The sequence below is a fragment of the Prinia subflava genome, chromosome 5, assembly GCF_021018805.1.
Source record: "Prinia subflava isolate CZ2003 ecotype Zambia chromosome 5, Cam_Psub_1.2, whole genome shotgun sequence".
In the NCBI taxonomy this organism is placed as follows: Eukaryota; Metazoa; Chordata; class Aves; order Passeriformes; family Cisticolidae; genus Prinia; species Prinia subflava.
In genome coordinates this window covers 34,091,969-34,119,629 of record NC_086251.1, presented here as the reverse complement: position 1 = coordinate 34,119,629, position 27,661 = coordinate 34,091,969, and the positions used below count along the sequence as shown (strand labels likewise).

The 27,661-nt window shown below is 34.7% G+C and overlaps 1 protein-coding gene across 3 annotated transcripts in view; it reads right to left on the bottom strand.

The window, feature by feature from the left end:
* The window catches only part of DPH6 (diphthamine biosynthesis 6), a 192,737-nt gene that overhangs the window by 17,441 nt on the left and 147,635 nt on the right, over positions 1 to 27,661 (bottom strand). For 2 of the 3 annotated variants that reach the window (XM_063398829.1, XM_063398832.1), the window contains exon 14: positions 19,102 to 19,507. In XM_063398829.1, the coding sequence (XP_063254899.1) occupies positions 19,102 to 19,507 (406 nt within the window). Of the gene's footprint in view, positions 1 to 3,387; positions 3,750 to 19,101; positions 19,508 to 27,661 lie in introns of those variants that run through there. The other variant, XM_063398831.1, reaches the window with a different exon arrangement.

Here is a 27,661-nt window from a genome sequence, read left to right as displayed (position 1 = left end):
AAGCTAAACATCTGACGAAAAAGAGCCCTCTGTTCAAAATATTGTTAATACCATTTCAAAATACGATGAAGTGTCCCTTGGAGGTGTCTGTCAACCAACACAAAGAACCTAGGCCATTAGGTTAAACAAAACAGTTAACTTCTTTTAGGCAGTTAAGACAAAATTGATCTTATCTGAGCTGTCCAGGCAACTCTGAATTGCATCGCTCTTTTTTTATAACAGCAACAAGGAATTTAAATAGGCTTCTGGTTAAATGAGTGATTACTGCAAACTTCATTGCACAGTCCCTTACATTAATGGTCAGCCAATCCTTCCAATTTCAAATTCGCCTGGCATGGTTTTCCAGTCTGAAAACATCAGCTTCAAGTGGAAATTTAACTGATGTTTATAAAAGACAATAGAGCTAAAATGTGACAGTTGTAACAGAATGATTTAGACATACTTTATTTGGAGACATATTACAATCTCTTAGTCTAGCAAACTTTTCCTTGTCATTCCCATTGCTCAGAAGGGTTTAATTTTAAAAAGATGCAGAATACAGAAGTTTGTCACTCGGTAATTCTGGCTTGGAAGATGTTTTAAAGGAAATAGACAAGAAGCAGTTATAATCAGAAAAGCAAAAATATAAATTGGAAGCTTTGTACTTAGATCTGCTACTTTTTAGTCTGCATTTCCTCTTGTGTTTGCAACTGTGAGAATACTTCAAAACCCTTGTGAAAGGGGTTGGTCTTCAAATATGTCATGGCTGCAGGGCTAAATTTAGACTTTAGGCCAAGCTTAATTTTAAGTGTTGGAAATGAAGCTGTCTCTGACAGGTTAATTAAAATAAAGGAAGCTATTTAAATCTGCCCAAGGATATGCATGTCACTGGCAGTCTTAGTGGTGACATTTGGTGGGCAATGTGTAGCTGACGCAGTTAAATGGATGCACCATAGAAAGAAATTTTTTATGGAGCAAGCACTTCATATACACACTACTAGGTAAGATAAATACACAAACTTTTAGCCCTAAAGAACCAAATTTAGCTAAGGCTAATATATTGGTTCTGCTCTAGCTAAAGCAATTATTAATAAAGGGTCACCAAGTAAACTTTTGTCTGCTTTGGTGAAAGCAAGAGGCACTAAATCAGAGTGATACATTTCCCTGCATTTATAGGATTGCTGGCACAGAACCTTGTTAGACATTGCAGAGCTGGGAGGTGGGGAAAACGTTTTGGTGGATGAGGTTGCCACTTGTATTCTGGGGTTTAGCTAAAGGGTTTTAAATAGTTGAATGCACAAACAGGAGCAGAATGACTGCAGAGGTCATGCTTGTAGCCTCCAGGGATGTCGCTGAAGAGTGCTACAGAAAAGACATTCATGCAACAAACTACTGAATCTCCGGACTGGAGACACTTGTAGGTGGATCAATGTGACCTGCATGCTTTGGAGAGCTCTCTTCCTTCACACATACTGTCCTCCTTGGGTATGGGATTCTGTGGTGCTGATTTTAATACTGAATAGGCTAAACTGTGTTTGGCAAAAAACTAACCAAGACAAGAAACACAAAAAATATTTTAAATTTGGAACATGATTAAAGAAAATAATTTGGACTCGATTCAAAATTAGTGGTAAAACTAGTAATTTTAGTGAGGCCATCATGATCCCAAGACCACATGATAAGGTTTTAGGAAACACTGAAAAAACCCAAATATGCCTACTAAAGACGAAAGTTTGGCCTAAGTGACCCGCTAGTTTGTCCAGCCCATAACCCTCCTGCAGACTGCACCAAGTGCTACAAAGAGGAACTGAACGGGACAGTATAGAGAATGCTGTCACCTTGGAATGTTTTCTGGCACTTTACCATCACAGACATTGCTGTAATTACCTAGAAGAAGAAACTATATTAGCTGGTGGGATGTAAAAAAGTTAACCTCAAATAGTCACCTATGTTAAGAGATGGAAATATAACCACCCAGCTGGTTGTCTTTGGATTTTTTTCTGATTTTTTTTCAAAATTGATTAACCATCAGTTAGAATCAGATCTTTAAACCTCTGTTCTCTGTACAGTTCTCTGTTACCTTTTAAATCAATGAACATTTCTTCTAGATAAAGTCAGCTGGATAGAACACAGCAAAGCAAAGCTATACTGCCTTATGGTAACTCCAGAAAAGGTATCATTAGTGTTAAGGGAAATCCATGAAACTTTACATAAAGGCTCAATCTTAACTATTTGCTTGTTATTAATAAAAAAAAGAAATTATCAGTTACTTATATAAATACAGAATTATATCAGAAATAAAAGATGCCCGAATGTTGACAATTATGTGGATCTCAACAAGGACTTATTACTTGATAGAAATTAAATGTTTTTAGCAAGAGCTGTTTTTCAATTTGTATCATAGAATAGTTTGGGTTGGAAGTGACCTTTAAGGCTTATCTAGTCCAACTTTCCTGCAATGAGCAGGGAGATCTCCAATTACACCAGCTTGCTCAGAGCCCTGTCCAACCTGACCTTGGATGTTTTCAGAGATGAGGCATCTGCCCCTTCTTTGGTCAACCTGTTCTAGTGTTTCACCACCTTCACTGTAAAAACACTTTTCTTCTGGTAAGTACTGATAAAATTGATATGATATCCTCCCCTAATGCCAGTGACTGGCCCACTGTTCACATTGATAGCTTTGGCCTGTTACATTAAGGAAAAACATCAGACAGTGTCTCTACTCCATGTAGAGAAAGATAGTTTGGCAGATGTTTGTACTACACTATGTTTGACATACCAGTACCAGGAAGGATAATGGAAGTATGACTTCAACATCAGTTCTGACAACAAGACTCAGATATATGCAACACAATCACATCACTGACTTTTGATAATACTCCTCTGGTTACTTTACTGTTATTATGAATTCTTAAGAGCACAGCCTATGCAATTCCACATTTCTGGTACTCTTCCATGAATTTGACTACAGGTCATGTGCATACATTGCTGGTGATTTACTTGCAAAATTAGTCTTATATATGCAACAATTTCACTAGTCTGGCCTAAAGCCACAGTATTTTCAAAAGAGCTCAATTTTTATCATTTATCTTCATCACAGCCACCAAAACAATTTTAATAAACAAGGTTTAATTCTCTCATAGCAAGAGTAGACTATAAATTTATCTACAGTTTCATTTACATGCTATTGAAGTTCCTTTCACCATGTGACAGGTCAGCATCTACCACACTGAGCACAGCTTTACCCATATTGTCTAAGCTGGGATTTTTTACTGCTCAGCAGTATGTCAGCTCAGTAGAATGAAATACTTTTTATAATAAACATGTTGTTAAAAACCAGATCCAACTCTTGAATCCAAACTGTCAGAAGAAAAATGAAATGCCCAGAGTGGTCCCTGGCACAACACAAAGAACCAGTAATAATTTAACTTTTGCAGGACAAGCTGATGTGTTTAATTTCTGTATCAGATGTTTTTCAGTTTACTGTTCTTACATTAGAGCAGTACATTTTTACAGGTGAAACTTTGCAAAGGATATTGTGATTTGGTGCAGTTTTTTTCACCAATACTTTTCATTTCTAAAGTTTGAAAAGGAAGGCAGCTTCTCAGGAAACTACCACTAGTTTAAAATGGCCATTATACGTCACATTTGTCCTGTTCTGGCTTTACCTTTTCAATTTAATGCAATGGCCAATGGAATTTCTCTCATCTCTCATGCATTTCCTGTCTTAGATCCTGGCTACCATTTCTCTCCAACCAGAGTGGAATCTCCTGTGAGGAATAATAAGCCACATTAGTTTTGGAACCACTTTAATTAAGAAAGGTACTAGCCAGAATTCTCTGAATTAATTGAATTCTCATGAGTAGTTTAAAAGGAGAAGGAAGGAATATAGTCCTCAAGAAATAATTTGTTCAAGAAAACATTTGCTCTCCAGAGTGACTTTATGTAAATCAGCATCAATATACTGCATGAGATTATTTAATGATTGTATGAAGGATCACTCTATGGATTTTAGCCATTTGTAAGCTTCCTTTCAAACATTAAGGAAAATAACTTTTTTCATACTTTTTGAAAGACACTGGTTACATAGAGACCAATTCCTTCCTGTTGAACTACAAATTATTTAATTTTGACACCAAGTCACTTCCTTGCCTTCTATGTCTCAGTGCATTCTTATTACCCACTGCCCCAGATTATCTGAAAGAGGAGAAAGCTAATTTTAATCATTTAAAAAAGCAACAAATAAAATCAGAGACACTGAACAGCCATAGCCAATACCCCAAACATTAATGTCAGGAGCAAAACATGTTCTTCATATAAACTTTTAATTACTAATTCACAGATTATTAGTAAGTTCATTATTTACAGTGAGTGAAATTAACTTGTAATCTTTAATGCTATCACGCAATTTTTAATGCAATACATGATTTTTATAGCAAACATGTATGCTCTAAATCCAAAACACACTTGAAAATTTCCATAGCACATCTTTCTACATCCTACTCTGTGGTCGAGGCACAAATGAAAATGTATTTAATTGAAAGTATGTAGAAGTAACAGTGAACTTTGTCACCAACAAGATAAAATAATACATATATAATGAAAATACAAAGGAACCAAGCCAAGAACACAGATTTGTCAGAACAATGATGATAAAACCAAGCTTAGTGTGTTTCAGAATAGGCAGCACATATATTTTTTCTTTAAAGCAAAAGGAATTCAAAGAATAGGGTTAAGGACTGGTTCAGAAATATAAGCTGACATCAAATTATGTACCACGTTTAATTAGAGAATCTATGGTAACTCAAACTGTGTATGGGGAAAAAAAGAGATCAGATCTGAAAATACCTAGTAGTGTAAATATGGAACTATTTTCTTTAAAAGGTGGTCTGACCTGATGAAAGCCTTGACTTCATAAAAGCTGAAGTAAGTTTTGCCACCAACTTATGTGGAGCCAGGATTTTATGAATTGTATGTTCATTTGCACCTGTTTACATTGTCTGCTTTTTATGTCTTTTGACATTTTGGAATCTGCGCTCCTGTGCAGAAGGAGAGTAGGCTTGAGAAAATATTTGGCTAGAATTCAGGAGACAAAAGTTCAATTTCTGTCACAGGCTTACTGAGAAAACGTGAATAAGTCATTACCTCCTTCTCTTGTTTCCAGGTTACTTCTCAGTAAAATTCAAGTGATGAAACTAAACTCCTTTCTAAGGTCTCCTGAGATAAAAATATAAGAAGTACTACAGCTAGGAATATTTTTTATTTTTCATCACTAAAACTGCTACTTACAAAATTCCAACAAGATGCCAGTGTGATACCTCTAAAGGCACAAGATGAAAAACATAACTGGGAATTTTAGAACCTCCTGTTTCTAAGTGAGAATATATAAAAAAGAAAAAGTAGCTTTTAGGTTGGTAATTGTGGCATATATTGAAAACATTTGCATGTAAATACATGACTACTAAAGAAACAGTTGAGAAATAAAATAGGAAATCCACAATACAATCAATGTGCTTATTAGAAATAAGTCAGAATAGTTGAATCACTGCTTCCAGGTAATTCTTTGCTATCGTAAGCTGTATATTTCCCTGGAAACGATACTAATGCTGGTGAATTTAATGAATTTTCAACAGGCTCTGCATGGACAGAACACTGAAAATGCTGACAGTCTTTCTTTAATTGCTAACAGTCTGAACTTACTCCAGTACTTATAATTTTTCAGTCCACAGCCTGCAGAAGGGCTGTGAACTATCTGGCCTTTCATTTTAGCTTCAATCTTGCAATGAAATCTGTGTGAAAGGTTCCTGGGGGCTACAAATTTCCATTCACTTCAACTGAAGGTCATGATTATGCTTTTAGGGACAATAAAATGTTTTAGCAAATTTTAGATAAATTCTATTTCTTTCCTGTTCATTACTTGACTTTTTAGGAGTTTTATCTAACATAAACTCTGTGATCCATAAAGAAGACAAGCAACAACAATCACAGTCAAACAGCTTTAAGTCAACCTAGTGAACTAGTCAACTTCAGTTCACAACTGCAGGATGAAGCTTGGATGATCAAGCAAGTCACCTCAAACACCAGATCAAAACACCCGTAGGAGCTTTAAGATCATGAAACAGATTAATGAAGTTAATGCAATTAATTCCAAACATGCAGAAATGTTTAGCCTTTAGGAAGAGATAAAAGATTCATATCTGGTCAAAGGCTATTTATCAAATGAGCTAACATAGAATTGTCGCTTTGCAAATTTAACACAGCTAGTAAAACGAACACATATTGCTGCAGGAACACCAGTAGTTGTTTTACAAAATACTTGTTAAGGATTATAGTGTGTCTGTGAGTCTGGTTTTTTTGCAACGGTGAACATTTGGCAGAAGGGCTGCTCCCTGAGAACTGTATCAAGAGCTCTAGTGTTGAACCTGATCATTCAAGACGCAAAATGTACTTGTCCTCCATTTCCTGTATTGCAGTTTAACTTGTAACTATATGAAAATCAAGTAGAGTTGTTTAGCTCCTATATAATTTAGCCTTTGCAAGAAAAATTATGCATCTCCCATTAGTTTCCTGTACTGAGGTAATGGATGGCAGAATAATAGATGAGATATGGTCTGTGAAGTACAATATCAGCAGTATAAGGGTAAAATTTGCTTTCTCTGTCCTGCTATGGTCTCTCCAACTGGTAGTCTGAAAAATGAGTTTGGAGACCCCTGAGCAGCTATTGGAATGCTGTTCCAAACTTATGAATAGACAAAACACTTCCAATGCAACACTCTGAAAACTGAGAAGAAGCCAAGATGAGTTTGCAGAGTTGCAATCAGATGCAAACAACATTTTGGATGAAAACTGAAGTATAACATTCTTTAGATACACTTCATAATATGAGAAACAACATTTTTAGATATACTTCATAATACTAGAAACTTAAAATGGTCTCTAAAAACACTGAGTCTGAATCCTAGCTTGGAAGAAAACACCTGAAATGTCTTAAAACGTCAGGAATAAAATGACTGCAGGCTGCTTAGGCAAATATTGAACACATGAGAAACTCAGAAGATGTTAAGTAGTTCAGCAAGACAAAGGTAAAAAGAAAAGCTTAGTACTTAAGCTAAATATAACCACAAAGGGCTTGTGTTTTGCTACATAAAACTACAGTTAAAACAGCATGAAGGAAAAGAAGCCTGTACTTCAAAATATCTTCTCTAGGATATTAGGATCAGCTGACTGACAAGGGGAGACTACAGAGCAAGAGGTTATTCATGTGCATATACATATATATATGAATATATTTTTTTTTAACTTGTAAGACTGTTCTTACCTCGTCACGTCTAGTCTAATATTCCAAGCTGGGATAAATCAAACTGACTCATAATGATAACAACATGAAATATTATATAACAATTTTGGTATCTTTTAAAATGCCTGGCTCCACTTTTTTTATTCCAGTAGAGTTATCAAAAATTAAATTTCTATCAGTAATTTCAAGTAAAATGCTTTAAATAATATTTTAACTTTAGTAATACCCGTATCTTAAAGTTGTACATTTTAGGTCTGTAAATGTTATTTTACTGTAGCGTCATAATGAACTTAAAGTAGATGAGAAGTTTTAAATTAAAAAAACTGGATTATTGACAGTGAAGATTTTGCTGTAGGTTATCTTAGGTTTTTAAAAGGAAGAAAATGGTACAGTCTAAATCAAGTTTCTTCCACCATCTACTCTATCTGTCTACCTAAATGCATACTCTATCTCTGCACCAAGCCAGGGAACAGAATGTCAGCATTCATTACATTTTAAAAAATGTATCATTCAGACATAGGCAGCACAAAAATCCCCCCACACTATGTTTCTAAAGAAGAAAAGAATATTTTATGTACATTACTGTGACATGGAAGCTGATAATTTTGATAATAATCAATTATGCAAAATACTTTAGTTACACAGAATATGTTTCTATATATATTTCTGTATATAAATTGTGCTTGTGTGGACAATGAAAAATTTTTACATTTAAATTTATTTCCTGATCCTCACTTCTGATTTAATGTAGTTATCACAGTGCTCTGATTATTTAATACTTAGTTCTTCAGGCCTGATAAAATTAGTTAAAGGATTTTTATTGTTTCCCAGTCTTTTTATGGGACCACCTTTAGCAAGAGAATTTAAAATGTGAGCTGCAGTTCAGAAAAGCAGATAAACATTAAATGAGTGGATTAGGTATGTGCAGATGAACTGGTGCCACATTTGCTAGTGCAATTTCCTATAAGATTATTTCTATAATATTATTTATGTATCTTAAAAATAAATACTATTTCAAATTAGTCAATTTACATGGTACATGCACACATACATAAAGAATTATAATGTTGTTACGTGTTACTGTCATAGTTTGCCCGTTCTTTTAAAGCTTTTTCCCTGTTGATGCCAGTATAATCTAATAAAGGATAACATGGTATTTCCTACAGCTCCTAAATACTTTCTGAAGCATTCAGATTCCTTTTTTATTCTGAGAAGCTTTCTGAAAAGTGTGTAATAATAATAATTAATCTTTTGTGTCCTAGAGAAATCATTCAGGTTTACATTACAAACCACATTAATTTTGAGTGTTTTGCAGTACCTAAGACATAAATATTTCTAATCATACCATCTTGCTCTTCCAAACTGATAACATGTATAGGAATAGTATAGTATATGATAACATAGTATAGGAATCATACAAGTAATAATATTATTTCTCAGCTGATTTTATATAAAGTAAAAGGGTAAGTTATGACTGCTATGGGTCAAATTTGTATACCATGAAGTAATTGTACAGAGGCTACTTCATGTTCTATTTTCAAACTAAAAGCTGATGCATCAACAAGAACTCAGGAAAAAGTATTCAATTTCTTTTCTCTTTCTTCTCCTATTTTGCTAAATTTTAATATGTGTGACACTATATCATGGAATCAACATGAAAGAATGGTATTCTGTGCAGGACAAAGCCCTGAATAAACATACATGAAGCCCAGGGTAGGACTGCTCTTATAAAAGGAAAGACAGAACACCATCCATGAAACATGAATAAATGAAAGATGATTTGAATTCATGAAATGTTCTTGGTGCTTAAACATAACATAGTTAGGAGGCCACAAGTTTTCTATGGAATCTCTTGATCTTGCACAAACATGTATTGAAGTCATGGACAAACTGCTCAAGGTCAGTGACAGAGGGGACAACGTAAGCCTACTCAGTCAATGACAGTAAGCATTTCATATGGCCCTGAGACGTCCTCTTTAACAGAAAAAAAAGCCCATTATTACAAATTAAAATGAAGTAACTGTGCTGCATAATGAGAGGTGACACTGTTTTCATAATGTCTCAACAAATCAAACCAAAATTTTTGACTTTATCATGCAACCTCTGGTCCATCATAATCACCGACTTGAATAATGCTTCAGAAGAAAGTTCAAGTTTGCTTAAGGAATCCTGATACCAACACAAAGCTCAACTACTCTTCTGAATCAAACCCGTGCTGCTCTGACCACTGACTCTACCTCCACCTTAAATGGAGGCCAGCTGTCTCCATGCAGAATCCAATGGCACTAAACAGCACTTTGCACTTCTCAGGGGTCACATCAGTACTTCACAGTATCAGGAACCTAAAAAGATTTTTTTGTTTGTTTTTCAATCTCTCTATTCCTTTTGTGAATATAAAACCTGTTATTTTTTCAAATATTGGCAACAACCAACAGGGTGGATGTGTTGCGTTGTCCATGCCCTGTGTGGACCATGTGTGATCTTTCAAAATTCTTTTGTTTCCATGCCACTATTTTCCTTCTGCAGAGGGGACAATGCAACACATTAGTGGCTCCTGATTTAATAAATAACATCCAGTAGAATCCAAGCTGTGAATTTCTGTACACATGTTTTTGCTTACTACTTCTGGCTACCAACCGCATTTTCAGCACAGAATAATACGTTTTCAAAACAGAAGCTTTGGCTTTATATTCCTGCTTGCTATACTCCGGTTTGTGTCAGTCACATCTCCTTTTTTTGGATCAAGAAACTATGGACTGTTGCCTCTTGATTTTTGGCTCACTGTGCCTGCTTTCAAGTTTTACTCTTGTGTTTCATGACTCAAGGCTGAGACATGATTTATATCATCCATAACAAGGGACAAATGGAAGTCAAAAGAAAGGACAAAAGCAGGAGACCCAAGTGGAAGAGCATGAAAGATCGAGCAAGGGGAGTACTTCAAGGTGAAGACTTACATTTTCTATCAATCCTATTGAAAATGATGCATTAAATTGTGCCTTTGAACTGGGCCAACTGTGCTTGAGTTTTTTCCCAGTGATGTTAGTAACATAATTTCTGTTAATTTCAATAGGTTCAGATTTCATTCCACCTAAACCCCAAAACTACAGTAGCTAATGGCATTTGACTTGATTTTCATAGCTCAGATTCTTAGTGTTTGCTGGAAACAAGCTTGAGCTTGTTATATCTGTCTTGACAAATTACAGATCAGAGCAGAGACCATCCTTCAGATGAACTAGAAACTGCAGTCTCTCACTAGAATTATTCTGGTGTAAATGGGCCAAAGTCTTGCCTCTAATTCCATGGCTTCCTCTGGCTATATATGCTGCTTTTCCATCAGCTCTTGGACAGGCTTCCTTTGTGTACCAGAATAATAAACCAATCTTCCTATGTTTGGGAAATCATATCTAAGTCTTGGTGTCTTGCAGAAAGTGTATTGTTTGCTTTTTCTCCTAAATGGTAGTGTGGGAGGCATGACTGGGTATTTTTGAAATGCATCTTACAATGATTAAAATAATCAATTGAAGTTTCCAGACATCTCAGAGCTAAAACTATACCATCTCTTAGAGGAGATCTATTATAGTATGACATGAATTCACCTTGGAACTGATAAAGTCTTGCTATTATAATTAACTGGGTATGAGTATGCTTTAAGTGATAAGAAGTCCTGAAAAGCTTTTCAGCCTCTCTGCAGTATATTCACAGAAAGTGAAATGTAAAACCCATGAAAAAAATGCAAAAGAATATTGTAAGCAAAGTGCTTAACTCCTGCCTAACACCAAAGTGTTCCTTCCAATCCATACTTGCCAAAGACATTTTCTGAGATGCATCCCGTGCTAAACTTATTACAGAATAAGCATTAATTTCTGTGGTGAGGAAGTATTATGCAGCATGGTTTCTATCAAAATGAAATTTTAACATGCTTTACAAGTTTGCTAAACTCCTGCATAAAGTAATCTGAAACAAGTTAAGCCAAAAGTGACAAGCAATGCTTTTAATGAAAGCACTGTTAAACAGCTGAGGTTTCTGTTTCCAGATTTTTAAAGGATCAGAAGTTTAGGTGCTTTGCATACTATCACAGATAAAAACAATCACATGAAGGGAAAATAAGAAGAAAACGAAAATTAAAAAAGCCTCATCTAAAGATAGAAATTCTTATTATTTCTGTTGCTGTTATAGTTTGGGTGACCCAAATACTTGATTAAATCACAGCAGGTAAGTTTTGCTACATGATATAATACAAAAGAATTCAAAGCATATTCTATGTAGTTAATGCACAGGAAAAAAAAAGAATAATCAGCTAAATTAGAATATATTTATCTTCATGTATGTAACTGTAGAAAATACCTTAGGCTGACTTCTATTTGTTCTTTTCATAAAAGCTTGGAAATGAGAAGATCTCTGGACTATTTTAAAATTATGAAGTTATGGCCATTAGAAGAGCAATCTCAAAACAGATTTGATCTCAGGCTCCTTTCTGAAGCAAGACATGCACTTCAACAAACTATTCTTCAGGGGTCTACTTAACTGTTCTCATTATTGCATTGCCTCTAAAGAGAAGATCATCGAGAGAGGTGCTGAGCATCTGTAAATTAAGCCAGGAGCTTCATGAAAATAGGGCCCTATAATTCTGCTATCCTGTGTGAAATTACGAAGTCAATTCTTCTGTGCCACAAACAGAAACTTGTTTTTACATCTCAAACAAATTTACATACACAGCATCAGTAAATGGATGTGATATAGCTGTGATTTATTTAAGAGTAAAATAGGCGAGATAGTAATTTTTTTCTTACATCTAATTTCTCCCAATTATCTGGAATACTAACTCTTACATTCCTGGCAGAATGATTACAACAAGACAGGACTCTAAAAAAGTCAGAAAAAATAGCTTCAAAATACTTTTTTTTTCCCTTCCAGCAATATTACTATTAGGTGAAGAGAATAAACTTTGATTTTCAAAGTTCCTAAAGTCTTTATGTCCTAATAAGCAAAAATTTTGAACAAAGTTTTGAAGTTCTCTAGTGGTTTTATAGTTTAAATTTTATGTTGCAGATTATTTAAAGATTATTTTAGAAAACCTACTTAACCCAGTCAAATCAGTATCCAGCCCCCATATCAAATGATATAACCAGTATGCTTAAATGAGGAAAACAAAGTTTTTTCCTATAGAAGATACGGCATTACTGATGATGTAAATATTGAACTTGATAACAGGATTCCTCATACTCAGATGTATCAATCATTATCAAATGAATTAGACTCTGGAAGCACACTGGCTTTGGACTCTCATAAGAAATACTCTAGCTATCTAACAGCCCAATGAATATTCTAATTCTGAACTTGTGTGAGTTCTGTTAAGATAAAGAGATGGAAAGAAGAAAGCACAAATGTGCAGACTAAAGAGAAATGAGTTAAAAAGAACCCCTACCAAAACCAAAGAGTCTAGACACTTCTAAAGAAACATTTTTCTTTCAAAGGTATGCTCTGATAGGAAAAACCTGCTAATTATTATTCAAGTAGGTAGTGGGAGCAATCATTTTTGAGTGTGTGGGGTATTAATAACAGACAGAAAGAGCCAATTTTTTTCTTTCTGAATCTGCAGTTAAATACCACTATTTCTGGCCAATTCACTGTAATTTAATAATAATATATAGTCATAGAATCATTTTGGGAATCAAAGAGTAACTCTAGGGGGTAAGGCACTCTGAAAACCATATAGCTTAATCTCCCTGACGATCAGAGCAAGAGTAACCTTAGACATTTGATCAGTTTGCTAACGGCCTTGTGCTGTTAGGTTTTCAGGATCTCCAAGGTGGAAGTGTCACAGCCTGTGGTTTTCACTCTTGTGGAGAAAAATTCAGTCCTTGTGTCCAACTGGAATACCTCCTGCTGCAACTCCTAAATGTTGCTCATTATCCTGGTGTAGTTCACCTCTGGAAAAATTCTCTCCTTCTTTGCAATGTCTATTAAGGAAAGGGAAGACTGCAATTTGCATCATCCATAGGTGGAACCTTCTTCCCTAGGTGGAACTAAGCCAGTTCCTTCAGTACTTTTATCTCTATGTACCACTCACATGACCTTCTACTTTAGTGGCTCTTTGGACTTTCTCCAGTTTGGTGATTTCTTTCTGTGGTTATCCTATCTTAGTATTTCAGGTATGCTAGCTGTCATCCCTCCATCTACTGGTTACACTCATGCCATTCAGAAGTAATGCAGAAAGAGAAGAAATGTTCTAGTTTACTACGATGGAAAAAACCTCACCTTCTTCCAATGTTGATACATCAAACTTACAGTGCAAGTAGAAGAGACATGACTAAAGGGACTGTACTGCAAATGTGCTTTCAGTGTCAATGAATTAGAGCTACTAATTGGATTTTAACCCAGCTGGTATGATGCATCACTTCTAAAGGCTGAGAAAACTCTAAAGCAACTTTAAAAAAATGTGGATTTTCCATTGCTTGTTTTAATAAGGATTGAAATTACTCACTAATACATGATAACTTTATGCTGTTTTCAACCTAAATTTATCTGAAATTTAGGAAGAAATAGCCTATTGGGAGCACAACTGCATATATTATGCAAAGTCTAATTGCATGAAGTGTGACAATGGCAAAATACTTTCTTTTGATGGTTAGTTACAGCTGAGTTCTTGGATTATAAGTTACAGTGCAGATGGCAAAAACAAGAAAACAACCTTCCTCTCCACTTTTTCATAGTGAAATGGAATCATTATACCAGAGAAGTCAAATGAAACCCCAAGCCAAATTTGTGGGTAGTAAAGTGTTTGAACAAAATTACAGTATTTTTATGGATTCTAAACAGTTTTTATATATTTGCTTCTACCTCAGAGTATAACTTTGAGAGGATTTTCAAAACCAAAAAAAACATCCTAGTGACTGTAATTTCATTTTAAAAGGATTTATTTACCTGCTTCATTGTTAGTCAGTAAAGAGTTCTTAATGATTATTTAGTTTCTACTCACGTGAGTAGTTCTCCACAATTGCTGACTAAATACTAATTACTCACATGAGAATGTGTATACCTACATACAAATGTGTGAAGGTTAAAATTCCAGTTGTCACCATGGCAAATTTTTTCCCTTTATATAATGGCATATCCATCAATAAAGTTTAGTTGAAATAAATTTCCAGTGCAAATTTAAAGTACATTGGTAAAAAATATTAAACTTCAATAAACACAGACATTCATTATTGTAAAAATGCATCTTGGTATCTTCAATTGATCTTCTTCCTCTTCTCTCAGATTTGCACTACATAATGCATTCTCTCTGTACTGGAAACTCTGTGTTTTGGGAAACATGTGGAAAATGTGTTGATAATGCCATGTTTTATTAAACAGAATACTTTAAATGTTACCAGATGGAAAATCTTTAGTTTCAAAGCTGCATACTGTACATGTGTCAGGGTGTGACTCTGCTATTGCAGGGACTCTAAATGAGTGCCTAACCACCAGGACTTCTTTTGCAACGGAAGAAAAAGTCCTATTACAAATAAGATTTTTTTACAGTTGAGCTGAATTACACTCAGCCCATATTAGATTTAAAAATATATATATATATGTAGTGTCATTGAAACTTGATAAACTCATAAGTACTAAGGGCCTTTTAGACCTACACATTTACAGAGCAGAGCCACTTTCAAACACTAGTTATATATTCATTTTCATGTTCCTACTAGACATTCTATTTCTATTTTCTTTTGCCTTTTTATATTCCCAGTCCATTTTTTCTTTAGTATTAAAAAGGCATTGTGTAATATGGTGTCTGGTGAAGGCAGGACCTTCGCTATTCTCAAATAAATATTCAAAAATATTTTGCATACATCTTGTGAACAAGGCTTGTTAAATCATAATGTGATGACTTATAAACATTCATCATTCCTATACTGAAGTATAATCTAGTCAACTGCATGGTATAGCAAATCATCCTGACATGTTTATATTAATGCACATTTGAATGAGAATAAGGAAGAAATAGTCAAATTTATGTTAAAGACTTCTAAAGGCTTAACAGCATCTTACTAAGTATATATGTCAGCTTAATCTAATCCTCCTACTTCTAATACGTTCTGTGGTCTCAGCACGGCGCCCATAATGCTCTCGCATGTTATGAGGGATTGCCTCTGAGAAGTTCACCATCAGTACCACACTTTGTTCAATAAAACTTCACATCTGCTCTTAGGATGACAGAAAGCTATCTGTCTCCAATTTGCATTACAAACCTTTAGCTTCTTTTGACATCCGTAACACCGGCTGTAATAATTTCCAATAACCTGTTACAATATGCCGAGTAGATATACTCCTAGTTCTCATCTTACTGTGTCAGGTAACAACACATTTCTAATATTTATAAGGACAATTTTAAATAAATGGCAATTTCTTTATTCCAAAACCCTCTGTATTATCTAATCAGAGGCTCATTTGAGAAAGCCTGTGGCAGTATTTGCTCCTTTCACTCCAATGGTTTTTAAGTTCTAATCAGAAAAATGCTACCTTTATTTCTTTTCTGTGCATTTCCAAGAGCAGACAATACATTTCAATTCAAGATCTTGCAAGAGTTATTGAAGACTATTTACTAATCTTGTGACATGATAAAAGTCCTCCTGAAATCCACCAACTTGGAACAACTATCTCCTTAACCATCTTTCTTGATTTCTGAGCATCATAATTTCTACCTGTTCCATCACAGACACATGTTGAATGTGTTTCACATTAAAAATATTTGAAAAAAAGTGTCTATTATTCCCTGCTATATTATTATTTTTCTTCAGTAGAAAATGTATCTGCTGGCAGATGAAGACCCAAAAGGACAGATCTACTTGTGGGATTACCAATGTCTAACAAGTCAGAGATCAAACATGTCACTAATGGATCCTCATACAGATGGTTAGCAACCTCTACTACCTGAGCTGAATTAATAAATGGCGATTGAAAAACTGGTCTCTCAATAGAATTTGCTTTCTGGCAGCCACATTAATGAAACAAAATTTTTTAAAAGTCTGCATATTAGACCTGCAGATTTACAAATGCAAAGAAAGACCTGATACTATCTCTGGTGTATTAAAACTGGGAAACACACTAAAGGACACATACAGTGCCAGCAGTCCTGCCTGTCAAAATTAAAAACTGCCAATAATAACCAAGAAGATAAAACATAGACTATGTCATCTTACTTATGGACACTGTCAATGGGATACTGAAATTAATGGGAATGAACTGGACACCTGACACAACACTTTTTAAACTGAGAGTTAAATACATATGTGTGAGTACATTTTAAATTATGAGCAGTACAATTATACTACTAGTGCAAAAGCCAGTCAAGGATATCGTTCACTAATATGCTGCATTGTTTTGAAAGCTGATGATGCTTCACTGGAGACTAGATGTCTTACAAAGCTCTAAGAACACATATTACCAGAGCACTTGAATATGTCCCATGTCTTAACAATATATTAATAATTAGTCTTCTGATTTTGAACCAGAATAAGTGTGTGGCTGTATATATACATATACATATATAGTCTTCTAACATATAGAAATTTTCACCAAGACAGACTTCAGCAACAACCACTTTAATTTGAGAAATTATTTTTGAATATATATCACACTTATTCTTCCATTGCATGAATTTTCTGGAAATTTTTCCTAAGAAGAAAAAAATTGTTTTAAAATTCTTCATCAGTGAATTAGTGCTACTTGTAAATTTAATGTATTCTATATATTCTACAGATTTGCAAGCATGTATTTCTTACCAGTGGGGATAATGATAAAATTGGTATAATGACAGGAATTATTATGACAGTGCAGAGATCTGAACACAACAAGAATGAATATATGACAATCACACAAATCTTTCTATGTCTATGATATTGGTAGTATAAAATGAATGGAACTGAACCAAATTTTTATGTGTGCAATTAATACATTATATTGACAAATATATTTTATAAAGCAAATGAAATTTGTTTGGAAGTAATTATTCTATGGCCTGAGAAATACCAGAAAGAAAGCAGAAGAAACACTAATGTTAATCCCATGCCAGAAACATGTTTTATCAGGTTTCTTTTTAGCTCTTAAACAAGACGTAGTAAAAACAACAACATTCTGTCAGACTATATGTTCATTCCTTGCTTCCTGGATTAAATATGCTTATTCTATGCCACATTTTTATAGCTTTCAATTCCTGTACTTTAAATCTATTAAACAATGTCAAGTTGAATTTTCTTCAAAAACTGCTGCAGGTTAGGAAAAAAAATAGGACAGTAGAATATTTGAGGGCTAACATTTATGTCAGCTAATTAATATGGATCAGTTGTGGTCTGCAAGGATTTTTAAAGTGCATGCATGTTTGAGATAAATATAGACTAAGGATATGATTTTGTTTCTTTTTGATAACAAAGTTCTTACTGATTTCAATACAAGTATGGACTACCAGTTTTATAAGTCTGAAAGATAAAATAAGCTTTTGTGCTCTTGCATAATGTTAGCTGTTCCAAATAGAGAATAGCCCAAAATGCAGATCTGCAACATAAGAAAAAAACTGCAGTTGTAATATATTTACTGCTCTGTATTCTCTTGGTAAGAGAAGGAGATTCTGAAAAAAATAAACACTGGGGGGAAACCCAACAAATTTTTGTGGATAGCAGGTTCTATTTAAGTAAGTTACTTAAAAATCAGCCCATGTTCAAAACCAGTCACCCTCTATTCCAAAGGATACAACACCATTTTCTTATTTTAATAGTTTTTCCTTATTAATATTTCATTATTTATTCTCAAAGGAGTTCCTGCTAGAAGTTTCCTGTGAGAAAAAGAGACTACCAAATGCAGCACTGTTCAAACATTTTTAAGCAAAAGATTCATTCTCCCTACATTGAAATCTAAGGTGGTTGTATTTCTCTTGCATGGAAAGTCAGGATAACCAGAGCAAGATCATATAAACCAGCCTCAAGATCAAAGGTGAGATTAGAAAAAAAGTAATCCAGGACTTTATCCTGTTTGGACTTCAGGAGGTCCAAGATGAGAGCCTTTCAATATGAGAAACATGCCTGGTAACTAGAAAAAGAACAAATGTATCCTAATTGTAGAACTGTAGAATTATTTGGGTTGGAAAAGATCATTTAGTCCAGCTGTAAATCTAACACTGCCAGATCTACCACTAAAGTATGCTGCTAAGCATCAAGTCTACTACACATCTTTCAAACACCTCCAGAGGTGGTGACTCCACCACTTCCCTAGGCAGCCTGTTCCAATGCTTGATAATCCTTTTGGTGAAGGAACTATTCCTAATATTCAATCTCAGCCCCCCTAGGTGTAACTTGAGGCTCTTTCCTCTTGTTCTATCACTTGTTACTTGGGAGAAGAGTTCAGCCCCCACCTGGCTACACCCGCCTTTCAGGCAGTTGTAGAGATCAGTAGGGTCTCCTCTGAGCCTCTTTTTCTCCAGGTAAAAACCCCCAGTTCCCTCAGCCCATCCTCATATAACTTTCTCTCTAGACCCTTCACCAGCTCTGTTGTCCTTCTCTGGACATGCTCCAGCAACTTCAATGTCTCCTTTGCTGTGAGGGTCCCAAAACTGAATACAGGATTGAAGGTGTGGCCTCACCAGTGCTGAGTACAAAGGGACAGTCACTGTACTGGTCCTGCTGGCCACACTATTGCTGATCCAGGTCAGGATGCCATTGGCCTTCTTGGCCACCTATCCTTGAAACACTCCTCTAAATCTTTTTTTCCCAATAGAATCTGATGTAGAAGTAAACAAATACCTTGTGCTTAGTATTACACGTAGTTCCTGTCATGGTAAGTCTTACCTTTTTGTAGTGCTTCAGCATCAAAGACATGCTCCTTGAAGAAAGCTCTAAAGGACAAAGGACTGGCAGTGCAGTCTTCTGAGAGTTTGTCAATAGCTTGTTTAAACATAGCAACTAAGTCATGAAGGGGTCCATCTAAATCAAGGTGAGAAGTGGATGACGAAATCAAGCTCAGGCGTGCCGAGATTGATGCACAAGATGCAGAACTAGACTCCACAGATTCACACTTGATTTGGAAGCCCTCTGACAACATCTTCATTCCAAAATGTTTTCTTCGGAGTGGATCATCAACTACTGCAACAACATGCCATTCAATGGCAGCATCTCGAGGTAGGTGAGATACTACAACCACAGCAAGCAACCCACATACTGCAGTTTCATCAGGATACATCTCTGAGTCTTCAACCTAAAAGATAAACAAAATATTGTCCATATTACAGAGCTGTAGAAATTAACGTTGCTCTTATTTAGTTAAAATATTAAAAAAGTATATGCAGTACATTTATTTCATGGAAACTGCTTTTCCCCTCAACTTTCCTTACCAAAAAGTCATCTTGAGAAACTATGAACTTATCTGACAGTATCTCCTAATTTTTGCAGTCTAAAACCACTACTATGCCTGTAACATTAAAAAAAAAGCTGATCATAATTTATTTTGCACTCATTATGTAACCAAAAGAAGTCTTTTTGCATATGGTGACATTTGTTTGTATCAAAGATTTTTGAAGAATAAAAAGTGGTAGGAACTACCAAAACTACAGAAATGAGTCAGTAAATTACATAAGTTTTATTTTAAAAGTTGGACTACTAAAGATTCAGTTCAGATACAGCAAAAATATAGTTCAGATAGTTCTAAACAGCAGAATTATCCTGAACGAACTCTTAGAAGATAGAATGTGTTTTTTAAATCACAGAGTTCAATGAGAATGTATATTTAAATTGCTTTCACATCAATCAGCATGTCTAATTAGCTAACTCGGTCAGCTACATCTGAGTAACTGATTTCCTTTTCTTCTGATGGTTTTAAATAGCTTTCAAATACCTGAGCAGTTGAAATGCTTTTTTTGACCAGTGGATTACTTTTTCCTTACTTTTCCATCAATTCTTATGAAGAGACAGTATATTAGGAACTTTTAATATTATTGACTTACACTACCTTCTGTAAACAGATAGTAATTTTTTTTATATACCAGTTTGCTTACATTCCAGTATATACTGTTAATATTGTCCATTCCCTGACCTCTGAAAGGAAAAATAATAACAAGACAAACCTGTCATTTTTGCCTGAAGTCGATAAGGCCATATAACTTGCAGTACCTTCAATTCACAAGCTCAATTTTCAACCACTTGCTCTCAACTTTGAGAGGAAGAAATAATGACACGTTCCAGGCACTTTATTTCAAAATTCACTCACAAAGTTATTGACAAGAATTTTGCACAGAATATCTTTGATGCTTGACCCTTGTAAGCTGTTTACATGAAAAATGCACTTACTTCTATATTAACAATAGTGGAGTGTAATTCTATCCCAAACATGTAGCAATTGCTTCAGCATTTCTGGTTTTGATGTGGTAACAGAAATAGGGACAATTTGTCTCAAATTGCAATCACTTCAGTCATAATAAAATCTCATGGAGTACTGTTTGCTTTCAGTACTTTCATTAGGCTGGCCAGGGCTGTTATTAAGGTAGCTAGACATAAATGTTATATTAGCACTTAAGAGAAGCACAGTATTCTCCTCTAGGAGATGAATTCTAACCTTGTCAATATAATTCTGCTTGGAGTGCTGTAAAGCAGTTTGAAAAGATGAAATACTGGAGCTTTGGACTGAGAAAAAAAAAAGTCATGCTCATTCAGGCTTAAAGGCCATTTTGCTGGCCCAAGGTGCTGAGGTACTGGTTAGAAAAAAACAGTCTAAAGAAGCTCTCTCAGGTCACATCAAGCACTAAGACAAACTTTTCTACTTCCCTGTACTTGTCGTAGGTTGTTAAATCAATTACTCGCTATTTCTGCTTGCCTTCAGCTGCCATTTAGAATATCAAGAACTACATGAAAATTAAGGCCAAGAGAAAGTACATTTCCAAATTTAACAAATGAGAATCATTCTGTGTGAAAGACTACTACAGTGCACCTGTATGGTACCATAACACTCATAACCTTTAACTTTAGAGTTTGCACAAAGCACAAATAACAGAGCTACTGGGGACTAATAGTCTTTCATCAGTGGCTACAGAAGCTTAAAGAAATACTTCTAACAGTGACCTCTTCTGACTTATTTTCAAGAAATAACTGACATTTGTGTTACACTTGGATGCTGCATTTATGAGTTACCTTTCAGAAATTTACAATTTTCTTAGAGAATGGAATATCTTTATGATAGCCTGTCTACTAGATGAGGATGAATCTATAAGGTCTGCTAAAAAATTATGTGATGCTAAAACAGTATAAGAAAGTATTAAGAGTGAAGACAAAGAGGAATTATTTTATTGGCTAAATTGTTTTTACAATTATTTCTGCACTCTCATCAATGAGATTCATCACTTTTGGCAGATGGCTGTGGTACTATGAATAAAAACATGATTTTAGAGTTCTTGCCCAAGGATACTGTTCTAGACTGTTCTATAAAGGATAATAGAATTTGGTCTAGTCTTTCTTCCACAGATTCAGATCCTGATCAGAAAAAAAATGAGATGGAAGAGCATATAGCTTGGGTTATAATTTCTGAAAAAGAACTATCAAATAATTCTTAGAAGCTCTAAAATTCTTGTTGAGTGACAAGAAATCTTTAGAGGCAAACACTCCTGAAAGCAGTGATTCCTTAAAAGTATGCATTATCTGAATTTTACAAATCGTTACAGATTTCATTAATCTGGAGGTATAGTGGTTATTTAAAGACATTTGCTCTTTAACCCTTTTGTCTTAGCTATCAGTTTCCAAATGATTTTCATTTCATGGGAAAGTGTATTGAAGTTTCTAATTTTCACTTGTTAGCCTTTCCATTGGATTTAATCCTCTCAAGGAACAAATACTACAAGGTAGCTCTGCACTAAGAAAAGTTTGAATGTCACAGGGGAAAATAAGGAGATCTAAAGGTTCAATGGCTGACTGCTGAGATTATATGGGGAAAGATGCTACTTATGTGCTATACTTCTACATGATCTGATTTAAAGAGGGCTGGAGAAGGCCATCAGGTAACTTAGGTTCCTCATGCAGAAGACACCCTCTGAAAATAAATGGTTCTACAACAATGACTTTTTTCAGGAATGGATGTAATCTGGATCATCTCAGAGATCACACTATGGCAGAATTCCATTTCTGTTGTGCTAGGAAATGGTAGATCCCAAAACACTGGACAAAGATTTTGTAAGACAAGTGATTTAACTCTCTAGCTCTAACTGAATCTCACATTAGACTGTCCTCGAAACATGTTCCATATCTTCCCTTTGCCAACAGGAACATCTGCTGCTTAATTTATCAAAGATGTGAAAGATTGAGATCCAGAAAATTTGAAAAAATAAGCCAAAAAGCAGATTTTTCTAAATACATGCATTGTATCTATATCATTCCATATATGCATTGTATCTATCATGCCATATCCAGAGAAGGACTACAAACTTTTTTTTAAACACATTGCCTTACAAAAACCCCACAACTCAACAAAGAACTTTTCCCACCTTGAAGAAAATAATAATAATCTTCTGGAGATACAATGCATGTTTCAGTAACTCACAGGAGAAACCAAAGGAATAGAGTACGTTTTAGGATGACTGAGAAAGTGACTCTTCTTTACTTCTATTGTAAACACTGAGAAAATTTCCATGCTAAGCTAAGTGACACCTTGAAAAGTCTTCATGGACTGGTTAATAAAGAATCACAGAAGCTGACAGTAGTTAAGAAAACAAGTAAAGAAAGAAAACAAAGTGGGTAACTATGCTACTGTAAAAATTCCCAGTTCGCCAGCATCTTAAGTAAGATAAACAACTCTGGATCTCTCAACTGAAAAAGGGCATACTAGATCCAAAATACATTCAGAGGAGGACAAGTACAATCAAAAGCTCTGGAGGGTTTGATTGGAAATGTTCTGCAGCCTTCTTAATGACAAGACAGAGGTTTACAAAGTCTTACATGACATAAAAAGAGTGGAGAGGGATAAGAACTGATTTTGCACACTTGTCTTTCAGTACAAAGAGCTATGGACCATCAAATGACATTAGGAAAGCATGGTTTCAAAATGAACAATGGTGGGTGACACCTACAACTCCTTGATGGAGAATGCTCTGCTTGCAAGAACTTTACAGGGATTCAAGGGGAGCCTGAATGAGTTCGTAGAACACAGACTCAGTGGGATTTATAAAAGAGGTATGATAACATTCCTAGATTTTTTTATTTATAAAAGTTACTAATTTATATAAAGATTATGATTTATATAACAAAATTGATTTGATCAATTTAAATATGAATTAAAATAGTTTGAGGTTAGGAGAATATTAGAATGGATTTATGCTTTTACTACTTACTTCTGCTAAGGGCTACTGTTTGGAGTCCAAATACCAAGCAAAGTCTACACCATTATGGTTATTGTTAATTTCTTAAATAAGCATTTATGCTGATACTAGTGGTGTGTTTGGTAAAGAACTGGGGCTTCTTATATGGACTCAGATTTTTCACAATTAGTCCCTTCTAACATTCCATGACACTAAAGGAATTTTGTGTTCATCTGTGATATTCCAGACTGATTTTATAGATGAATTATGAACACTGAGTCAAGTAGATGAATGCAGATAACTTTGAGACCCTAAGCTTCTTCAGCAGAGCTACTGGCACCAGAATATTGGGCTGGAAGAAGTGGGAGTTCAATGTAGTTACTCCTTCTGAGGAAAAAAGGAGAATCACATACAGAACAGTAATAGTACCTTTAGAGGGACATACGTATCTTCATTTCTGCCTTAACTGATAGAGACAGGATGGACAACTAAAACACATCATTCCCAGACAGTACCAAGCAGGAGGTTTGTCTGCTTTAGGCACCTGCCACAGGAGCAGGGGTTTGGAGCTGCCTTAGCCTGGAGCCACCCAGGCAGACTGCTCTGTGTTAACCCCTCTACAGAGGTTCTGTGATGGATGCTCAATCCAAATCTGCAAGTGTAAGGATGTTTGGTTAGAAACAGAAAGGGTCAAAAGGCTTGACTGAATACTTGTTGAAGGCCACAGAATTACAGGTATTAAGCAACATACAATTCAGGAAAGTAGCTAAAAATGGAAACGAGAATGGGAACTTCCTGTACTTTGTATTTGTGCCTAAACTGAAGTGAAAAGACAGCTTGGTAGAAACATTCCCTAGCTAACACTTTTATCAATGGGTTTACTTCAAAAATAGCTCTTTCATATCTCAAGAAGCAAGGTGAACAATGGAGGTTGTCAGTGGGTTTCTAAACTTGTAATTAACCCTACACTAAATCAAAAGTGTCAGTCATCTCCTACTGAACGACTGAACTGTTGCATGCATACCACTCTCCTGAGCTTTGCACTGATACAAGAAATTATTGGTTCACAGCACTACCAAATCCTTGTATTTTCTGTGCCTCAGTTCTTAGTAAAGATTCACCCAATTTTCATTGTGCATATTCAGAGAGCCACAAAATACTCTCATACTAATGCATTCACAATACTGCTAAAAACCAAGCCAGACTTCAATAGAATGAGCAGAGTTAAATGAAAAACACTGGGCTGTAAGGGTTGTAAACTTACACAGAGTTTTGTTTTAAAGGTGCTAATCTTATAATTTATTTTTTTGTACTAAAAAAATAATCCAAGTGATAACTATTATAATTCCAATGAAAACAAAGGAATAATGACTTAAAGACAAACCTATCTTCAATCTATTGTATAAGTATTTAACTATTTCACTTTATTAAACTGAAAAAGGTACATATTTTGGCCATTATTATATAAGTTTTTTTGACTATCCTCCCTTTGTTCTAAATGAGAAATATTCTTTTTGTTGTGTTAGTAAGGACTGAGGCCTATCTATCTATCTCTCAGCTGAATATGGAATCAGGCTATAAGAGACAGATGAATGCATAATTGCTATCTCTACAAAGAAGTGACTTGGAGAACAAAAAGAAAGATACTGTGATGTTACTTTTAGAAGCTGAGTTTATGAAAACCTTATATGGTATGCATTATTACACCATTACAGTGGCAAGATTAATGTGCCTTTAAATAATACATTTGAAATTTCTTTTACACTGCCTGCATTAAACAGAGTGCATCAAACTCCTGAGATCCAGTTTAAGCTTTGCTAGAGTCTCTTACAACAATAGGTTTATGACTTAAAAAAGTAAAGATTCCACTAGGAAAACTGCACAAGAATAAAATTGTCAGTTCCTAAAGAAAGTAGGATAGAAGCAATTCTTTTCAACATCTTAGTTTGTCTAATAAATAGGCCACATGCATTTCTGGTACCACATCTGAATTCAAACAATGAATACCACAGTGTTTTATAACAATAAAATCGCAAAGAATGTTCCTTTTGGAAAGCTTGCAAAAGTAGGAAAGTCAGACATTTAGTATTTCTTTCTGAAATAAAACAAATTATTTGGTGCACGTCAAAAAGACATTAACACAAAACTGGCAGACTAAAAATGAAGTCTTATGAACTGAATATGTGTCTGAATATTTCATACTGTAAATATGAAAAGAAACAAGTTCTTAAGAAATTTTAGTCCTCTCTAATCACTCCTCAACACGTTGGATAAAGCTGGAGGTAGTTCAGTAACCCCTGTGTCACACAGAAATTATTTTGTACAATGTCAACTGGAAAAATGAGTCTGTACTTTGGTGTTACTGAACCATGGAAAATCTAGAGCAAACCTTCTTTATTTTTTGTAGCAACATCTGATAGCACATTTTTCAGAGTAATTCCTTTTTTGCAATCTTTAGGTATCTTTAGAAAACAGAAATATGAAAAAGGGAAAGCAGATACAGGGGAACAAATATGAGTATAGAAATTTAAAGATAATACTATTTCTCAGGGTACTTTCAATCAATTTTTGTAAATTAAATGGATTTCTAATATTCTTTTGATATAATGATTACATTCACCTGCTCATATTAGAAAAAAATATTAATTTTTCACCTCAACAATTGTGAAAAATTGTGAAAAAAATACACATGTAGCTATAGTAATGATACAAAATAATTAGATATGAAATGATCAGCAATTAACATGCCAAGCTTAACTTTTCTCAGAGATGCATTTTGCAGGAGGATGAAATCACCATGTCCCAAGTTATTTTAGTGAGAGTATAGGAAATGTGAAATCTGCACAATATATTGCTGGCTATTATTAGGATTAGACCAGGTGATGGGCTAAAATTTTACAGTAATCAACCAAGTATGTCAGAAGAAACTACCAGAAAAATTAAGTAACAACATTCTTAGGACCCAAATCCCACAATAAATATACAGTAAATTTGACTTAAAAGTTGAGACAGCTTTCTGATGTATAAAGGATATGTTGAAATCCTTGCAGAATAAAAAATTTCACGATGAATGGTCTCTGAATAGTGCCACTGGAAGAATAGGTAAGCATTACATTAAAAAAGCAAAGCAAATATAGAACTCATGAAAATAAAGAGTTCATAAGAAACCAGTTCAATAACTTTACATGATCTATAGCTTATATTGCTCAAACAGAATAATTTAACAACTTTCTATTCTATCTTTTACCACGATTGTCAACAGAGGCCAAGAAGTGGTATAAATTTCATCATTTCTGTGTGATAGAAAAAAGGGTTCTGTTGAAATTTAAGACACAACCTTACAACCTCTCTTTTGATTATATTTAGTACAGAAGGATATAATTTTCTTATTAATTTTGTTTATCTTTTCTATTGTTGGATCACTGTGTTTTCATCCTTTTATTTCAGAAACTGAGAAGCTCTGACAGGATCAAAACAAGTGCAATCAGTATCACATTTCTATGAAGACATAATCAGCTTTGAACAAATCTCTAGAACAAATGAACAGTTGAAAGCCTGAAGAATGTACACAGAATCTGCAATAACTAGGCTAACACTTCTGTTTTCTGGACTTATCAACTTGGAAGCTTTCTTGCAAAGGAAGCTCTAATAATTTCTTGTTAGAATAAATTGAAAGAAAACCAGAATATGTAAACTGGCCTGCTGAAAGACAGGCACAAGCTTCTACATGCACATTAATGGTGAGGCATCTCCTACTGAAAGACTGAGACTTCTATTTTTGCATCATTCCCCAGGTAAGTATCACAATCTTGTTCTAAAGCATTATCTAAAAGCACAGTCTCATCAGCCCCATAGACATCAAGCTTCCAACTACTCAGTGATTTTATACATTTCAATCTCTCCTCAAAATACATTTTGTAGTTGTATGTGACAACCATGCCACCACCAGAGTAAAAGAAAGATTTTAAAATGTCTAATCAATTATGGTAAGCATGTGATAATATCAAATGGAAAATATACAATACCATTTCCCCTGCAATTTTAGATGGCTGCAAATATTAGTTATAGCACTGAAT